We start from the raw sequence: 17,208 nt of genomic DNA on the forward strand, positions 1-17,208 counted from the left end.
CACCCCCCCAAAAAAAAAAAATCCTTTGGGCTGCATTTTAAAATTCCTGCTGAGCAAGGGGAAAATTATAATTAAACATAAAAAGACTTAAGTGTTTTTGTAGTTTTTCATCTTTATTTCAAGTGTGCTGCAGTAAACTTCTTCAGAGTGGAAAACAAACAACTTGCTATTTTGTTGAAGGAAAAAGTGCAGTCATGTTTGAGGTGAAGTACTGGCCTGCCACCAGCAGAGGTGCTGTTTGGAATGCAAACAACTGCAAACTCACAAAGAGTTGACCTTCAAACAAATGTTGAGCAACAATAAATCTGCGACGCTTCCGAAAACATTTTGAGCCCACGAGGTTTTTTTTTAATAAGCTGTGATGCTAAGAAGAGGAATGTGAGATGAAGTTTAAAGAGAAAAAAGGCACATCTGACTCCTTGTGATTTGAGACATTGTGTTGAAAAACTGCAGCCAAGTTAATGTTGCAATAGTGGAAACTTTTGGGGAATATACTAGGAATTTAAAAAATATCTGCAGCATCATTTAAAAAACTGGAAATTTGACTGCATTAAATTATATAAAATAAACCCGTGAATGTATTTTTTTTTTATTAATCTAAAAATAATTGTATAGTAAATTTTAGAGTGTATTTATTGCCAAAACTCCAAACAAATGTTTTTACCCAATGATTTGCAAGTGAAAAAAAAAAGATTTAATTTTAATTAAAAAGAAGTTATTTATATAAAAACAATTTCCTTCAAGTTAAAGTTCTGCCAGCAACATTCCACTCAGTGTAGTCACACTCCACGACCACAGGTGGCGCTGCAGAGTCAATTTAAGGCCATCAGCACGACTTATTTGCGCATGGTGCCCTCCGCCCCAAAAAAAAAAAAAAAAAAGCAGGAGGGCGGGGACAAAAATGGCGGACAAAAGAAAAAGAAAACTTACGATTTCCCTCGAGCGTGAAATAAAGGTTTTAACTTGAAAATACTTGAAAATTGTATTTTTAAGTGAAGAAAATACTTTAGTTTTTACTTGTGACTCGTCTGATGTGAGTAAAACATTTGTGTGTAGTGCAAGTCATTTCACTCTAGAATATAACTTCATTACAGTCTTCAATAGAACAAAAAGGAATAATTGATCAATATTTCCACTTTGCAACCTGATGATGTAATCCCACTCATTGGCCACATCATTAGGTACAGCTATGGCGTGGAAATATGAAGAATTGATAGAAGTCACATAGTTTTGATGTTGTCATGTGGCGACTGAAAGAAGGTTCTAGTCCTGTTGAGACTAAATAGTTCTGATGTGGCGACTGAAAGAAGGTTCTAGTCCTGTTGAGATTAAGTAGTCCTGATGTGGCGACTGAAAGAAGGTTCTAGTCCTGTTGAGACTAAGTAGTCCTGATGTGGCGACTGAAAGAAGGTTCTAGTCCTGTTGAGTCTAAATAGTTCTGATGTTGTCATGTGGCGACTGAAAGAAGGTTCTAGTCCTGTTGAGATTAAGTAGTCCTGATGTGGCGACTGAAAGAAGGTTCTAGTCCTGTTGAGTCTAAATAGTTCTGATGTTGTCATGTGGCGACTGAAAGAAGGTTCTAGTCCTGTTGAGACTAAGTAGTCCTGATGTGGCGACAGAAAGAAGGTTCTAGTCCTGTTGAGTCTAAATAGTTCTGATGTTGTCATGTGGCGACTGAAAGAAGGTTCTAGTCCTGTGAGACTAAATAGTCCTGTTGTCATGTGGCGACAGAAAGAAGGTTCTAGTCCTGTTGAGACTAAGTAGTCCTGATGTGGCGACTGAAAGAAGGTTCTAGTCCTGTTGAGATTAAGTAGTCCTGATGTGGCGACTGAAAGAAGGTTCTAGTCCTGTTGAGATTAAGTAGTCCTGATGTGGCGACTGAAAGAAGGTTCTAGTCCTGTTGAGTCTAAATAGTTCTGATGTTGTCATGTGGCGACTGAAAGAAGGTTCTAGTCCTGTTGAGACTAAGTAGTCCTGATGTGGCGACAGAAAGAAGGTTCTAGTCCTGTTGAGTCTAAATAGTTCTGATGTTGTCATGTGGCGACTGAAAGAAGGTTCTAGTCCTGTTGAGATTAAGTAGTCCTGATGTGGCGACTGAAAGAAGGTTCTAGTCCTGTTGAGTCTAAATAGTTCTGATGTTGTCATGTGGCGACTGAAAGAAGGTTCTAGTCCTGTTGAGACTAAGTAGTCCTGATGTGGCGACAGAAAGAAGGTTCTAGTCCTGTTGAGTCTAAATAGTTCTGATGTTGTCATGTGGCGACTGAAAGAAGGTTCTAGTCCTGTGAGACTAAGTAGTCCTGATGTTGTCATGTGGCGACTGAAAGAAGGTTCTAGTCCTGTTGAGACTAAGTAGTCCTGATGTGGCGACCGAAAGAAGGTTCTAGTCCTGTTGAGACTAAGTAGTCCTGATGTGGCGACTGAAAGAAGGTTCTAGTCCTGTTGAGTCTAAATAGTTCTGATGTTGTCATGTGGCGACTGAAAGAAGGTTCTAGTCCTGTTGAGACTAAGTAGTCCTGATGTGGCGACTGAAAGAAGGTTCTAGTCCTGTTGAGACTAAGTAGTCCTGATGTGGCGACAGAAAGAAGGTTCTAGTCCTGTTGAGTCTAAATAGTTCTGATGTTGTCATGTGGCGACTGAAAGAAGGTTCTAGTCCTGTTGAGACTAAGTAGTCCTGATGTGGCGACTGAAAGAAGGTTCTAGTCCTGTTGAGACTAAATAGTCCTGATGTGGCGACTGAAAGAAGGTTCTAGTCCTGTGAGACTAAATAGTTCTGATGTGGCGACTGAAAGAAGGTTCTAGTCCTGTGAGACTAAATAGTTCTGATGTGGCGACTGAAAGAAGGTTCTAGTCCTGTGAGACTAAATAGTTCTGATGTGGCGACTGAAAGAAGGTTCTAGTCCTGTTGAGACTAAATAGTTCTGATGTGGCGAGAGAAAGAAGGTTCTAGGAGGAGGATTCAGACTCTGCACCTCCAAGCCGCAGGACTTTGATCCTGCAACCTTGTCATCTTCTTCCCAAGCCACGCCCACCAGGCCACGCCCATCAAGACGCAAACCACCGACTCCACGTAGTAACCGTCCAAGGTAGTGACGCAGGCGCCGCCCTCCCTGGCGCACATCTGCAGACAGGAAGTGAGCGTCAAGGTCGTCATGGCCGTTGTGGCCGTCGCCGCCGACTTACCTTGGCCGCCTCGGGGGAGGAGCAAGTGAGGCCGGCCGCACCTTGGCACTCCTTCCAGGTGAGCGGGTCCACCAGCCAGAGCGCCACCGTGGAGGGCCAGTTGCCTCCCAGGTTGGTGAGCGTGTTGAGCAGCGTCATGTAGGTGCCGCCGATCAGGGGGTCGCTCACCTTGGCGTGGAAGGCCATGCAGGCCACGTACATGCTGTACAAAGTCACCTGTGGCACGTCACACAAAGTCACCTGTGGCACGCCACGCACGTCACACAAAGTCACCTGTGGCACGTCACACAAAGTCACCTGTGGCACGTCACACAAAGTCACCTGTGGCACGCCACGCACGTCACACAAAGTCACCTGTGGCACGCCACGCACGTCACACAAAGTCACCTGTGGCACGCCACGCACATCACACAAAGTCACCTGTGGCACGTCACACAAAGTCACCTGTGGCACGCCACGCACGTCACACAAAGTCACCTGTGGCACGTCACACAAAGTCACCTGTGGCACGTCACACAAAGTCACCTGTGGCACGCCACGCACGTCACACAAAGTCACCTGTGGCACGTCACACAAAGTCACCTGTGGCACGCCACGCACGTCACACAAAGTCACCTGTGGCACGTCACACAAAGTCACCTGTGGCACGCCACGCACGTCACACAAAGTCACCTGTGGCACGCCACGCACGTCACACAACTACCAGCATGTCATGCTCATGTTGTAGTGGCCGGGGGATGCTTGGAGGAGCACGCCAGCCTGACGTCTTCATAGTACAAACTCTTCCTGTTTGCTATCCACTTCAAGCTGCTTGTTTGTTATTCCCTCCTAGTAGTAGTAGTAGTAGTAGTAGTAGTAGTAGTGTGTTGTTTGTTGTGGGATGTTGCCTCCTATTTGCTATCAAATTCATGTTTAGTGCTGCTTGTTTTTTATTCCCTCCTAGTAGTAGTAGTAGTAGTAGTAGTGTGTTGTTTGCTGTGGGATGTTGCCTCCTCCTATTTGCTATCAAGGTCAAGTTTAGTGCTGCTTGTTTGTTATTCCCTCCTAGTAGTAGTAGTAGTAGTAGTAGTAGTAGTAGTAGTAGTAGTGTGTTGTTTGCTGTGGGATGTTGCCTCCTCCTATTTGCTATCAAGGTCAAGTTTAGTGCTGCTTGTTTGTTATTCCCTCCTAGTAGTAGTAGTAGTAGTAGTAGTAGTAGTAGTAGTAGTAGTGTGTTGTTTGTTGTGGGATGTTGCCTCCTATTTGCTATCAAATTCATGTTTAGTGCTGCTTGTTTTTTATTCCCTCCTAGTAGTAGTAGTAGTAGTAGTAGTAGTGTGTTGTTTGTTGTTCCCTCCTAGTAGTAGTAGTAGTAGTAGTGTGTTGTTTGTTATTCCCTCCTAGTAGTAGTAGTAGTAGTAGTAGTGTGTTGTTTGTTATTCCCTCCTAGTAGTAGTAGTAGTAGTAGTAGTGTGTTGTTTGCTGTGGGATGTTGCCTCCTATTTGCTATCAAATTCATGTTTAGTGCTGCTTGTTTTTTATTCCCTCCTAGTAGTAGTAGTAGTAGTAGTAGTGTGTTGTTTGCTGTGGGATGTTACCTCCTATTTGCTATCAAGTTCATGTTTAGTGCTGCTTGTTTGTTATTCCCTCCTAGTAGTAGTAGTAGTAGTAGTAGTAGTAGTAGTAGTAGTGTGTTGTTTGTTGTGGGATGTTGCCTCCTATTTGCTATCAAATTCATGTTTAGTGCTGCTTGTTTTTTATTCCCTCCTAGTAGTAGTAGTAGTAGTAGTAGTAGTAGTGTGTTGTTTGTTATTCCCTCCTAGTAGTAGTAGTAGTAGTAGTAGTGTGTTGTTTGTTATTCCCTCCTAGTAGTAGTAGTAGTAGTAGTAGTGTGTTGTTTGCTGTGGGATGTTGCCTCCTATTTGCTATCAAGTTCATGTTTAGTGCTGCTTGTTTGTTATTCCCTCCTAGTAGTAGTAGTAGTAGTAGTAGTAGTAGTAGTAGTAGTGTGTTGTTTGTTGTGGGATGTTGCCTCCTATTTGCTATCAAATTCATGTTTAGTGCTGCTTGTTTTTTATTCCCTCCTAGTAGTAGTAGTAGTAGTAGTAGTAGTAGTGTGTTGTTTGTTATTCCCTCCTAGTAGTAGTAGTAGTAGTAGTAGTAGTAGTAGTAGTGTGTTTTTTGTTGTGGGATGTTGCCTCCTCCTATTTGCTATCAAGTTCATGTTTAGTGCTGCTTGTTTTTTATTCCCTCCTAGTAGTAGTAGTAGTAGTAGTAGTAGTAGTAGTAGTAGTAGTAGTAGTAGTAGTGTGTTGTTTGTTGTGGGATGTTGCCTCCTATTTGCTATCAAATTCATGTTTAGTGCTGCTTGTTTTTTATTCCCTCCTAGTAGTAGTAGTAGTAGTAGTAGTAGTAGTGTGTTGTTTGTTATTCCCTCCTAGTAGTAGTAGTAGTAGTAGTAGTAGTAGTAGTAGTGTGTTGTTTGTTGTGGGATGTTGCCTCCTCCTATTTGCTATCAAGTTCATGTTTAGTGCTGCTTGTTGGTTATTCCCTCCTAGTAGTAGTAGTAGTAGTAGTGTGTTGTTTGTTATTCCCTCCTAGTAGTAGTAGTAGGAGTAGTGTGTTGTTTGTTGTTGGACGTTGCCTCCTCCTATTTGCTATCAAGTTCATGTTTAGTGCTGCTTGTTTGTTATTCCCTCTTAGTAGTAGTAGTAGTAGTAGTAGTAGTAGTGTGTTGTTTGTTGTGGGATGTTGCCTCCTCCTATTTGCTATCAAGGTCAAGTTTAGTGCTGCTTGTTTGTTATTCCCTCTTAGTAGTAGTAGTAGGAGTAGTAGTGTGTTGTTTGTTGTTGGACGTTGCCTCCTCCTATTTGCTATCAAGTTCACGTTTAGTGCTGCTTGTTTGTTATTCCCTCCTAGTAGTAGTAGTAGTAGTAGTAGTAGTAGTAGTGTGTTGTTTGTTGTGGGATGTTGCCTCCTCCTATTTGCTATCAAGTTCAAGTTTAGTGCTGCTTGTTTGTTATTCCCTCTTAGTAGTAGTAGTAGTAGTAGTAGTGTGTTGTTTGTTGTGGGATGTTGCCTCCTCCTATTTGCTATCAAGGTCAAGTTTAGTGCTGCGTGTTTGTTATTCCCTCTTAGTAGTAGTAGTAGGAGTAGTAGTGTGTTGTTTGTTGTTGGACGTTGCCTCCTCCTATTTGCTATCAAGTTCACGTTTAGTGCTGCTTGTTTGTTATTCCCTCCTAGTAGTAGTAGTAGTAGTAGTAGTAGTAGTAGTAGTGTGTTGTTTGTTGTGGGATGTTGCCTCCTCCTATTTGCTATCAAGTTCATGTTTAGTGCTGCTTGTTTGTTATTCCCTCTTAGTAGTAGTAGTAGTAGTAGTAGTAGTAGTAGTGTGTTGTTTGTTGTGGGATGTTGCCTCCTCCTATTTGCTATCAAGGTCAAGTTTAGTGCTGCTTGTTTGTTATTCCCTCTTAGTAGTAGTAGTAGTAGTAGTAGTAGTAGTAGTAGTAGTGTGTTGTTTGTTGTGGGATGTTGCCTCCTCCTATTTGCTATCAAGGTCAAGTTTAGTGCTGCTTGTTTGTTATTCCCTCTTAGTAGTAGTAGGAGTAGTAGTGTGTTGTTTGTTGTTGGACGTTGCCTCCTCCTATTTGCTATCAAGTTCACGTTTAGTGCTGCTTGTTTGTTATTCCCTCCTAGTAGTAGTAGTAGTAGTAGTGTGTTGTTTGTTATTCCCTCCTAGTAGTAGTAGTAGGAGTAGTGTGTTGTTTGTTGTTGGACGTTGCCTCCTCCTATTTGCTATCAAGTTCATGTTTAGTGCTGCTTGTTTGTTATTCCCTCTTAGTAGTAGTAGTAGTAGTAGTAGTAGTGTGTTGTTTGTTGTGGGATGTTGCCTCCTATTTGCTATCAATTTCATGTTTCGTGCTGCTTGTTTGTTATTCCCTCCTAGTAGTAGTAGTAGTAGTAGTAGTAGTAGTGTGTTGTTTGTTATTCCCTCCTAGTAGTAGTAGTAGTAGTAGTGTGTTGTTTGTTGTGGGATGTTGCCTCCTCCTATTTGCTATCAAGTTCACGTTTAGTGCTACTTGTTTGTTATTCCCTCCTAGTAGTAGTAGTAGTAGTAGTAGTAGTAGTGTGTTGTTTGCTGTGGGATGTTGCCTCCTCCTATTTGCTATCAATTTCATGTTTCGTGCTGCTTGTTTGTTATTCCCTCCTAGTAGTAGTAGTAGTAGTAGTAGTAGTGTGTTGTTTGTTATTCCCTCCTAGTAGTAGTAGTAGGAGTAGTGTGTTGTTTGTTATTCCCTCCTAGTAGTAGTAGTAGTAGTAGTAGTAGGAGTAGTAGTGTGTTGTTTGTTGTTGGACGTTGCCTCCTCCTATTTGCTATCAAGTTCATGTTTAGTGCTGCTTGTTTGTTATTCCCTCTTAGTAGTAGTAGTAGTAGTAGTAGTAGTAGTAGTAGTAGTAGTGTGTTGTTTGTTGTTGGATGTTGCCTCCTCCTATTTGCTATCAAGGTCAAGTTTAGTGCTGCTTGTTTGTTATTCCCTCCTAGTAGTAGTAGTAGTAGTAGTGTGTTGTTTGTTATTCCCTCCTAGTAGTAGTAGTAGGAGTAGTGTGTTGTTTGTTGTTGGACGTTGCCTCCTCCTATTTGCTATCAAGTTCATGTTTAGTGCTGCTTGTTTGTTATTCCCTCTTAGTAGTAGTAGTAGTAGTAGTAGTAGTGTGTTGTTTGTTGTGGGATGTTGCCTCCTATTTGCTATCAATTTCATGTTTCGTGCTGCTTGTTTGTTATTCCCTCCTAGTAGTAGTAGTAGTAGTAGTAGTAGTAGTGTGTTGTTTGTTATTCCCTCCTAGTAGTAGTAGTAGTAGTAGTGTGTTGTTTGTTGTGGGATGTTGCCTCCTCCTATTTGCTATCAAGTTCACGTTTAGTGCTACTTGTTTGTTATTCCCTCCTAGTAGTAGTAGTAGTAGTAGTAGTAGTAGTGTGTTGTTTGCTGTGGGATGTTGCCTCCTCCTATTTGCTATCAATTTCATGTTTCGTGCTGCTTGTTTGTTATTCCCTCCTAGTAGTAGTAGTAGTAGTAGTAGTAGTGTGTTGTTTGTTATTCCCTCCTAGTAGTAGTAGTAGGAGTAGTGTGTTGTTTGTTATTCCCTCCTAGTAGTAGTAGTAGTAGTAGTAGTAGGAGTAGTAGTGTGTTGTTTGTTGTTGGACGTTGCCTCCTCCTATTTGCTATCAAGTTCATGTTTAGTGCTGCTTGTTTGTTATTCCCTCTTAGTAGTAGTAGTAGTAGTAGTAGTAGTAGTAGTAGTAGTAGTGTGTTGTTTGTTGTTGGATGTTGCCTCCTCCTATTTGCTATCAAGGTCAAGTTTAGTGCTGCTTGTTTGTTATTCCCTCTTAGTAGTAGTAGTAGTAGTAGTAGTAGTAGTAGTGTGTTGTTTGTTGTGGGATGTTGCCTCCTCCTATTTGCTATCAAGGTCAAGTTTAGTGCTGCTTGTTTGTTATTCCCTCTTAGTAGTAGTAGTAGGAGTAGTAGTGTGTTGTTTGTTGTTGGACGTTGCCTCCTCCTATTTGCTATCAAGTTCACGTTTAGTGCTGCTTGTTTGTTATTCCCTCCTAGTAGTAGTAGTAGTAGTAGGAGTAGTAGTAGTGTGTTGTTTGTTGTGGGATGTTGCCTCCTCCTATTTGCTATCAAGTTCAAGTTTAGTGCTGCTTGTTTGTTATTCCCTCTTAGTAGTAGTAGTAGTAGTAGTAGTAGTAGTAGTGTGTTGTTTGTTGTGGGATGTTGCCTCCTCCTATTTGCTATCAAGGTCAAGTTTAGTGCTGCTTGTTTGTTATTCCCTCTTAGTAGTAGTAGTAGTAGTAGTAGGAGTAGTAGTGTGTTGTTTGTTGTTGGACGTTGCCTCCTCCTATTTGCTATCAAGTTCACGTTTAGTGCTGCTTGTTTGTTATTCCCTCCTAGTAGTAGTAGTAGTAGTAGTAGTAGTAGTAGTGTGTTGTTTGTTGTGGGATGTTGCCTCCTCCTATTTGCTATCAAGTTCATGTTTAGTGCTGCTTGTTTGTTATTCCCTCTTAGTAGTAGTAGTAGTAGTAGTAGTAGTAGTAGTAGTAGTAGTGTGTTGTTTGTTGTGGGATGTTGCCTCCTCCTATTTGCTATCAAGGTCAAGTTTAGTGCTGCTTGCTATCAAGGTCAAGTTTAGTGCTGCTTGTTTGTTATTCCCTCTTAGTAGTAGTAGTAGTAGTAGTAGTAGTAGTAGTAGTGTGTTGTTTGTTGTGGGATGTTGCCTCCTCCTATTTGCTATCAAGGTCAAGTTTAGTGCTGCTTGTTTGTTATTCCCTCTTAGTAGTAGTAGTAGTAGTAGTAGTAGTAGTAGTAGTAGTAGTAGTAGTAGTGTGTTGTTTGTTGTTGGATGTTGCCTCCTCCTATTTGCTATCAAGGTCAAGTTTAGTGCTGCTTGTTTGTTATTCCCTCTTAGTAGTAGTAGTAGTAGTAGTAGTAGTAGTGTGTTGTTTGTTGTGGGATGTTGCCTCCTCCTATTTGCTATCAAGGTCAAGTTTAGTGCTGCTTGTTTGTTATTCCCTCTTAGTAGTAGTAGGAGTAGTAGTGTGTTGTTTGTTGTTGGACGTTGCCTCCTCCTATTTGCTATCAAGTTCACGTTTAGTGCTGCTTGTTTGTTATTCCCTCCTAGTAGTAGTAGTAGTAGTAGTAGTAGTGTGTTGTTTGTTGTGGGATGTTGCCTCCTCCTATTTGCTATCAAGTTCAAGTTTAGTGCTGCTTGTTTGTTATTCCCTCTTAGTAGTAGTAGTAGTAGTAGTAGTAGTAGTGTGTTGTTTGTTGTGGGATGTTGCCTCCTATTTGCTATCAAGTTCACGTTTAGTGCTGCTTGTTTGTTATTCCCTCCTAGTAGTAGTGTGTTGTTTGTTGTGGGATGTTGCTTCCTCTTATTTGCTATCAAGTTCAAGTTTCGTGCTGTTTGTTTGTTATTCCCCCCTAGTAGTAGTAGTAGTAGTGTGTTGTTTGTTGTGGGATGTTGCTTCCTCTTATTTGCTATCAAGTTCAAGTTTCGTGCTGTTTGTTTGTTATTCCCTCCCAGTAGTAGTAGTAGTAGTAGTAGTAGTAGTAGTAGTAGTGTGTTGTTTGCTGTGGGATGTTGCCTCCTATTTGCTATCAAGTTCATGTTTCGTGCTGCTTGTTGTTGTCATGGTAACAAGAGACTTCTCACATTTATTTTCTGACGCTGTCTTCCTGACACAAACCACATCAAAAGTAGCGCTAACTAGCTGTGATGGAACACTTTGTCATTATTAGTCCAAAAGCTGCTACCCGATCCCTCCCCTTAGAGCCACGCCCCCCGTACTCCAGCCAGGTGAGAGGTTGCTCACCTGATGCAGGGCGTAGCTGAGCAGCACCAGGCCGTAGTAGTGAAGAGGGAAGCCTTCCTCTCCTCTCATGCTGGGCGTCCACCACACCAGCAAAGCAAACTCCAGACCGATGATCAACCTGCAACACGTCATCCATCAATCAATGTCGTTGTCCATCAAGAAGTCAATCACAAAGTATTTCTACATCCTTAAAGGGCTTCATAGTTATAAGTACACCTCAGCATAACATTAAATGATGAATATGTATATAGAGATATAACTTGAAGTAAATTATGAAGATTAAAAACAATTAAACAAAAAAATTATACCACTTTTTTTTTTTTTACTCAAAGTTTACCTTTTTCTCAAAATGTGTCAACTTTTTTATTATAACATTGGGAACAATTCCTCAAATTATTTTTGTTTCTGTAATATTTTTTGGTAAAATTATAATTTTTTTTATGTAAAATGGTAACACAAACTTCTGACCTTTATCACAATATTGTCATTGTTTTGATTGTTCTTGTAAAATGATAACTTTTGTCATAGTGTTGCCAAGTTAAATTCCGATTATAATTATAATATTTCCAAAATGGTTTAGTTTTTTTCATAAAAGTGACTTTTGTTGAGTAAAATGACGACTGTTTTCATAAAATTGCCAAAATGTTAAGCTTTTCTTGTACAATTGCGACTGTAATTGAAAAAAATTCCAACTTTGATCATAATATTGCACAAATGTTCAGTTTTTCCTTGTAAAAATGTTGACTTGCGTTGAGTAAATTTACAACTTTTATTATATTGCCAACATTTTTCTTGTGAAATTTCAACTTTTTTTAGAGCAATCTTTTTTATATTTATAAAATATCTTTTTTATTTTATATCTATATATTATTAATGTTGTGTGTATATATATGTATATATTTATATACACATACATATACAAACCCCATTTCCATATGAGTTGGGAAATTGTGCTGGATGTAAATATAACGTTTCCTAAACGTTTATTGAGTGTTGTTAAAAGAAAAGGTGATGTAACACAGTGGTGAACATGCCCTTTCCCAACTACTTTGGCACGTGTTGCAGCCATGAAATTCTAAGTTAATTATTATATGCAAAAAAAAAAAAGTTTGAGTTTGAACATCAAATATGTTGTCTTTGTAGCATATTCAACTGAATATGGCTTGAAAAGGATTTGCAAATCATTGTATTCTGTTTATATTTACATCTAACACATTTTCCCAACTCATATGGAAACGGGGTTTGTACTTATATATATATATATATATATATATATATATATATATATATATATATATATATATATATATATATATACACACACACACACACACATATATATTACACACACATAAATGATAAATGGGTTGTACTTGTATAGCGCTTTTCTACCTTCAAGGTACTCAAAGCGCTTTGACACTACTTCCACATTTACCCATTCACACACACATTCACACACTGATGGAGGGAGCTGCCATGCAAGGCGCCAACCAGCACCCATCAGGAGCAAGGGTGAAGTGTCTTGCTCAGGACACAACGGACGTGACGAGGTTGGTTCTAGGTGGGATTTGAACCAGGGACGCTCGGGTTGCACACGGCCACTCTCCCACTGCGCCACGCAACTGTATATATACATACATATATATATATATATATATATATATGTATATATATACACACACACACACACACACACACACACACACACACACACACACACACACACACACACACACACACACACACACACACACACACACACACAGAAAGGGTAGTCCTAAAGAGGTAGGCATTTTTCGGAGGTCTCAAGAAGATAAATACTACAATGTGTGTGTGTGTGTGCGTGTGTGTGTGTGCTGCAAGAACCTGAAGGGGAAGGCCTTGTAGAAGACGTCCAGCGGCCTGGGTCCTGCCGTGTATTTACTGATGAGGAGCGGCAGGAGGATCTGCAGAGGCACCATGGGCACCGCCAGCAGTGCCAACTGCGCCTTGGGAACGCCGGCCTCCACCAGCTTCAGACCCGTCACTGCGTCGGCCGCCGAGAAGCCCACCTGGAAGGAGGAGAAGTGTGACGCCAGCATCCCCCTGTGAGAAGGTGAGCGTGGTCCCAAGTTGCTGTACTTTGGCGGTGAGGAGCAGCGCACAGAAGGTGAAGACGGCGGGCCTCTTGATGATGCTGAACAGCAGCTTGTAGGTCTCGCACACGCCCTGCGTCTCCTCCTCCACTCGCCGCCTGCCTTTGTGACGCACGCTCTCACTTTTCAACACGGCCACCAGCGTGGTGGACACCAGGAAGACCACGCCCCAGAAGAAGAGGAAGTCTGCCAAGGAGAAGGCTTGAGGGTCAACTGGCCAGCGGGTGGCAGACAAGCGACCATGTTGGGATGCTACCTGACAAGGTGACGATGCCCGTGTCCTGGGGCTGCGCGCGCAGGTATTTGTTGCAGAAGTCGGCAGACTCCAGCGCCAGGAAGAGCACGTTGCCCAGGAAGTAACCTGCTGTCTGACCCACTGAGTTGCAGGTGGACGCGTAGCCCACGTTCTCTCTGGACAGCATGGTGAGGGCCCAGCCGTCCACCGCGATGTCCTGACAACAAACATGTTGGGAAATGAAGTGTGATTGTCCAGGGTGTCCTGACAACAAACATGTTGCTAGTGTGATTGTCCAGGGTGTCCTGACAACAAGCATGGTGCTAGTGTGATTGTCCAGGGTGTCCTGACAACAAACATGTTGCTAGTGTGATTGTCCAGGGTGTCCTGACAACAAACATGTTGGGAAATGAAGTGTGATTGTCCAGAGTGTCCTGACAACAAACATGTTGCTAGTGTGATTGTCCAGAGTGTCCTGACAACAAACATGTTGCTAGTGTGATTGTCCAGGGTGTCCTGACAACAAACATGTTGCTAGTGTGATTGTCCAGGGTGTCCTGACAACAAACATGTTGCTAGTGTGATTGTCCAGGGTGTCCTGACAACAAACATGTTGCTAGTGTGATTGTCCAGGGTGTCCTGACAACAAACATGTTGCTAGTGTGATTGTCCAGGGTGTCCTGACAACAAACATGTTGCTAGTGTGATTGTCCAGGGTGTCCTGACAACAAACATGTTGCTAGTGTGATTGTCCAGGGTGTCCTGACAACAAACATGTTGCTAGTGTGATTGTCCAGGGTGAGTGGAGTGTGTGGAATGCTTCAAATTGGGGGAGAGATGTGGGAATTGTGCAAATTTGAAAAATGGCCCATTCATTTTCAATGGGGAAAATGACCCAGAAAGCAGGGAATTCTGGGTAATCAGGGATTTATTCATTGTTTGTCCTGTCCAGCTACTCAGGCAAATTATATTGTTGATGTAATGATCATATTTTTGATGGAGATCAGGGGTCACCAACCTTTTTGAAACCAAGAGCTACTTCTTGGGTACTGATTAATGTGAAGGGCTACCAGTTTGATACACACTTAAATAAATTGCCAGAAATAGACAATTTGCTCAATTTACCTTTAGTAAATAAATCTATATATATATATATATATATATATAAAAAAGAAGGTATAAAAACCGTAGGCTGTGGTACCCACCAAGGTTTTGCGGCGAATAATAATAATAACTAAATCATTTATATCCGCAAAATGCTGAATATTGGGTGTGTCCTTAGTAGGACGTGAAAAATCTTACCTGTGTGGCCGCCAGAAAGGCCAGCATGAAGAAGACGGCAGTGAGCGCCAGTATGTCGGGGCCTCCTTCCCCCCGCAGCAGGTAGTCCACTCTCAAGGACAAGTAAATCATGAAGAGGCCCAGCAGGTACTGTGTGGGTACCAACCAGGACTTCCTGCGCACACACAGGCAGAGATGACAAACCGTACGTCCCCACGCCGCCTCACCCGGCGTCTTACCTCCGACCAAACTTCCTGAAGTAAAGTGCGTCCACAAGCGGCGCCCACACCAGCTTGAGGCTAAAGGGCCAGAAAACAAAGCTGAAGATGGCCTGGTCCCTGTAGCTGACGCTCTGACTCTGGAGGATCAACGGAATGCTGCCGGCCAGTCCCAGAGGAATCCCTTGCAGCACGTAAAGGAAAAGAAGAAGCAAGATGTTTCCCAGCTCCGACCGAATCCCGCCACGGATCCCAGGAGGCCTCCTGTCCTCCGAGTCCGACCCCGCGGCGAGGAAGTCCGCCTCCTCCTCCAGGAGCCCGGTCTCAGAGCCGTCCACCATGGCCTGGGGTGGGGGGCAGAGACCCGCTAGCTTTCTTTGGCGCCCATTCTTGTGCGACGTCATATCCCGGCACTCCATGACGGCACACGGGACGTCAGAGGGTGCTGAGCCCTCTGCAAAGCTGCAACAAACAGGAACACACTTGACCTTCGACTGGTACAAACTGTGAAAAGCCAAGCAGTTCCATTACTCAATTGTGACGTCTGGCTTTGGGACACGGGCGGTGGGCAACTTCCCAGCAGGCTGCATGTCAAGTGGAACTTAAAACCAGTCGAGGGGTCAATGAAGGATGCAAGGAAGGAAACATGAGACTCTCTCACCTTGGCTTAACTCTGCCAGCTAACATGCTTTAAAGGCCTACTGAAACCTACTACTAGCGACCACGCAGTCTGATAGTTTTTATATCAATGATGAAATCTTAACATTGCAACACGGTATAGCTCGGTTGGTAGTTTGGCCGTGCCAGCAACTTGAGGGTTGCAGGTTCGATTCCCGCTTCCGCCATCCTAGTCACTGCCGTTGTGTCCTTGGGCAAGACACTTGACCCACCTGCTCCCAGTGCCACCCACACTGCTTTAAATGTAACTTAGATATTGGGTTTCACTATGTAAAGCGCATTGAGGCACTAGAGAAAAGCGCTATATAAATACAATTCACTTCACTTCACATGTCAATACGGTTTACTAAATTGCAATTCAAAATTTCGCGCCGAACTATCTTGCTAAAACGTCGCGGTATGATGACGTGTGCACGTGACATCACGCATTGTAGAGGACATTTTGGTCCAGCACTGTTCTATAAGTCGTCTGTTTTATTCGCATAATTCCACAGTATTCTGGACATCTGTGTTGCTGAATAATTTTCAATTTGTTCAATGAATAATGGAGACATCAAAGAAGAAAGCTGTAGGTTGGAAGCGGTGTATTGCGGCCGCCTTTAGCAACACAAACACAGCCGGTGTTTCATTGTTTACATTCCTGAAAGATGACAGTCAAGCTTTACTATGGAACACAAAGTACAGTGTATTATGCAGCAATCATTTCGAAAGATTGTGTTTCGAAGAGGGTCCCTTGCATAAGGCAGAGATGGGCATCGCCACCACCCGTCGACTGATGCTGAAGAAAGGTGCGGGGCCGACCTTCAGGTTGTACAGGTGCGACCATATAATCTCACTAAAACACTGGTAACACAATAAGCAGATAAGGGATTTTCCAGAATTATCCTAGTAAATTTGTCTAATAACATCTGAATCCGGTTTCCTCCCACTTCCAAAGACATGCACCTGGGGATAGGTTGATTGGCAACACTAAATTGGCCCTAGCGTGTGAATGTGAGTGTGAATGTTGTCTGTCTATCTGTGTTGGCCCTACGATGAGATGGCGACTTGTCCAGGGTGTACTCCGCCTTCCGCCCGATTGTAGCTGAGATAGGCGCCAGCGCCCCCAAAAGGGAATAAGCGGTAGTAAATGGATGGATGGAACATCTGAATCGCTCTCTGTATAGTCTTTTTTTTCCTAGTCCTTCACTCTCACTTTCCTCATCCATGAATCTTTCATCCTCGCTCAAATTAAATGGGGGAATCGTCGCTTTCTCGGTCCGAATCGCTCTCGCTGCCGGTGGCCATGATTGTAAACAATGTTCAGATGTGAGGAGCTTCCCAACGTGACGTCACGCACACATCGTCTGCTACTTCCGGTACAAGCAAGGCTTTTTTATCAGCACCAAAAGTTGCAAACTTTATTGTCGATGTTCTCTACTAAATCCTTTCAGCAAAAATATGGCAATATCGCCAAATGATGAAGTATGACACATCGAATGGACCTGCTATCCCCGTTTAAATAAGAACATCTCATTTCAGTAGGCTTTTAAAACCAGTCCAGGGGTCAATGAATGATGCAAGGAAGGAAACATGAGACTCTCACCTTGACTTAACTCTGCCAGCTTACATGCTTTAAACAGCCTACATGCCACAAGACAATCATCAATAGGAGACGGAAGACACAACACATGCATGACAATAACAACATATATGACAATAATAAGATGTGAGAATAATAAGATGTGAGAGCATGCATACCTGATTGTGTTGGCGGCAGAATGAGCGACGACATGCTAAACAAAACAGTGCGCACACACACACACAAAAAGCCAAATTACACAAAATTAACCAAAGTGTAATTATTGTGGGTTTATTGATCGTGAAAACGTGACAAAACAAAGAATGTAAAGAGAGAAAAGGAAAGTATACCGTGAACGTTAAACAGCTCACATCCGCGAAGAAAGCGACACCGGAAGCAGGAAGTAGAGCGCGCGTGACGTTCAAACGCGTCCGGGCCTCTACGCATGACGTGTCACAAGTGCAGCTGATGTTTGGTTCCGCTTACAGAATGTGTTTTGTTTTTTATTCATATTTATGTAACCGAGGGTTGATATATGTCGCCTATACCACTGGTTCTCAACCTTTTTT

At 42.6% G+C, this 17,208-nt stretch overlaps 2 protein-coding genes across 8 annotated transcripts; both read right to left on the reverse strand.

Moving 5' to 3' along the window:
• Positions 1-92: 92 nt before the first annotated feature.
• On the reverse strand, positions 93-2,497 carry LOC133564809 (uncharacterized). 3 transcript variants are annotated; one of them, XM_061919315.1, is made up of 4 exons: positions 2,378-2,497; positions 1,839-2,270; positions 1,411-1,684; positions 93-1,310 (listed from the first exon to the last, which is right to left on the reverse strand). In XM_061919315.1, exons 1-4 carry the CDS (start codon positions 2,466-2,468, stop codon positions 1,178-1,180), a joined length of 930 nt encoding a protein of 309 aa, XP_061775299.1. In that variant the 5' UTR covers positions 2,469-2,497; the 3' UTR covers positions 93-1,177. The 3 variants fall into 3 exon arrangements, with proteins under 3 accessions (XP_061775299.1, XP_061775300.1, XP_061775301.1); XM_061919316.1 differs by having other exon boundaries at positions 93-1,260; positions 1,361-1,684; XM_061919317.1 differs by having other exon boundaries at positions 93-1,684.
• On the reverse strand, positions 93-17,114 carry slc33a1 (solute carrier family 33 member 1). 5 transcript variants are annotated; one of them, XR_009809337.1, is made up of 13 exons: positions 16,990-17,062; positions 16,819-16,853; positions 16,664-16,701; positions 14,932-15,001; positions 14,422-14,862; positions 14,204-14,357; positions 12,923-13,118; positions 12,653-12,852; positions 12,398-12,582; positions 10,532-10,649; positions 3,181-3,396; positions 2,891-3,118; positions 93-2,743 (listed from the first exon to the last, which is right to left on the reverse strand). XR_009809337.1 is itself a non-coding variant. In XM_061919313.1 (12 exons), the coding sequence occupies exons 4-12, from the start codon at positions 14,988-14,990 to the stop codon at positions 2,957-2,959; spliced, it is 1,731 nt and encodes a 576-aa protein (XP_061775297.1). In that variant the 5' UTR covers positions 14,991-15,001; positions 16,664-16,701; positions 16,819-16,853; positions 16,990-17,062; the 3' UTR covers positions 2,805-2,956. The 5 variants fall into 5 exon arrangements, 1 of the variants encoding a protein (XP_061775297.1); XR_009809340.1 differs by lacking the exon at positions 14,932-15,001 and having other exon boundaries at positions 16,990-17,058; XM_061919313.1 differs by lacking the exon at positions 93-2,743 and having other exon boundaries at positions 2,805-3,118.
• Between the last annotated feature and the right edge of the window lie 94 nt (positions 17,115-17,208).

Source organism: Nerophis ophidion, linkage group LG13, assembly GCF_033978795.1.
Source record: "Nerophis ophidion isolate RoL-2023_Sa linkage group LG13, RoL_Noph_v1.0, whole genome shotgun sequence".
In the NCBI taxonomy this organism is placed as follows: domain Eukaryota; kingdom Metazoa; phylum Chordata; class Actinopteri; order Syngnathiformes; family Syngnathidae; genus Nerophis; species Nerophis ophidion.

What these genes read in the sequence shown, in the direction of transcription:
- slc33a1 (XM_061919313.1), bottom strand. Translation starts at nt 14,990, where the DNA reads ATGCAGCCTGCTGGGAAGTTGCCCACCGCCCGTGTCCCAAAGCCAGAC. An exon ending in TACAAGGCCTTCCCCTTCAG is followed by an intron (nt 10,650 to 12,397) that starts GTTCTTGCAGCA and finishes GACGTGTTGCAG; the next exon opens with GTTGATCATCGGTCTGGAGT. An exon ending in CCTCCCCCGAGGCGGCCAAG is followed by an intron (nt 3,119 to 3,180) that starts GTAAGTCGGCGG and finishes TCCTGTCTGCAG; the next exon opens with ATGTGCGCCAGGGAGGGCGG.
- LOC133564809 (XM_061919315.1), bottom strand. Translation starts at nt 2,468, where the DNA reads ATGACAACATCAGAACTATTTAGACTCAACAGGACTAGAACCTTCTTT. An exon ending in AGTCTCAACAGGACTAGAAC is followed by an intron (nt 2,271 to 2,377) that starts CTTCTTTCGGTC and finishes CAGGACTAGAAC; the next exon opens with CTTCTTTCAGTCGCCACATG. An exon ending in AATCTCAACAGGACTAGAAC is followed by an intron (nt 1,685 to 1,838) that starts CTTCTTTCAGTC and finishes CAGGACTAGAAC; the next exon opens with CTTCTTTCAGTCGCCACATG.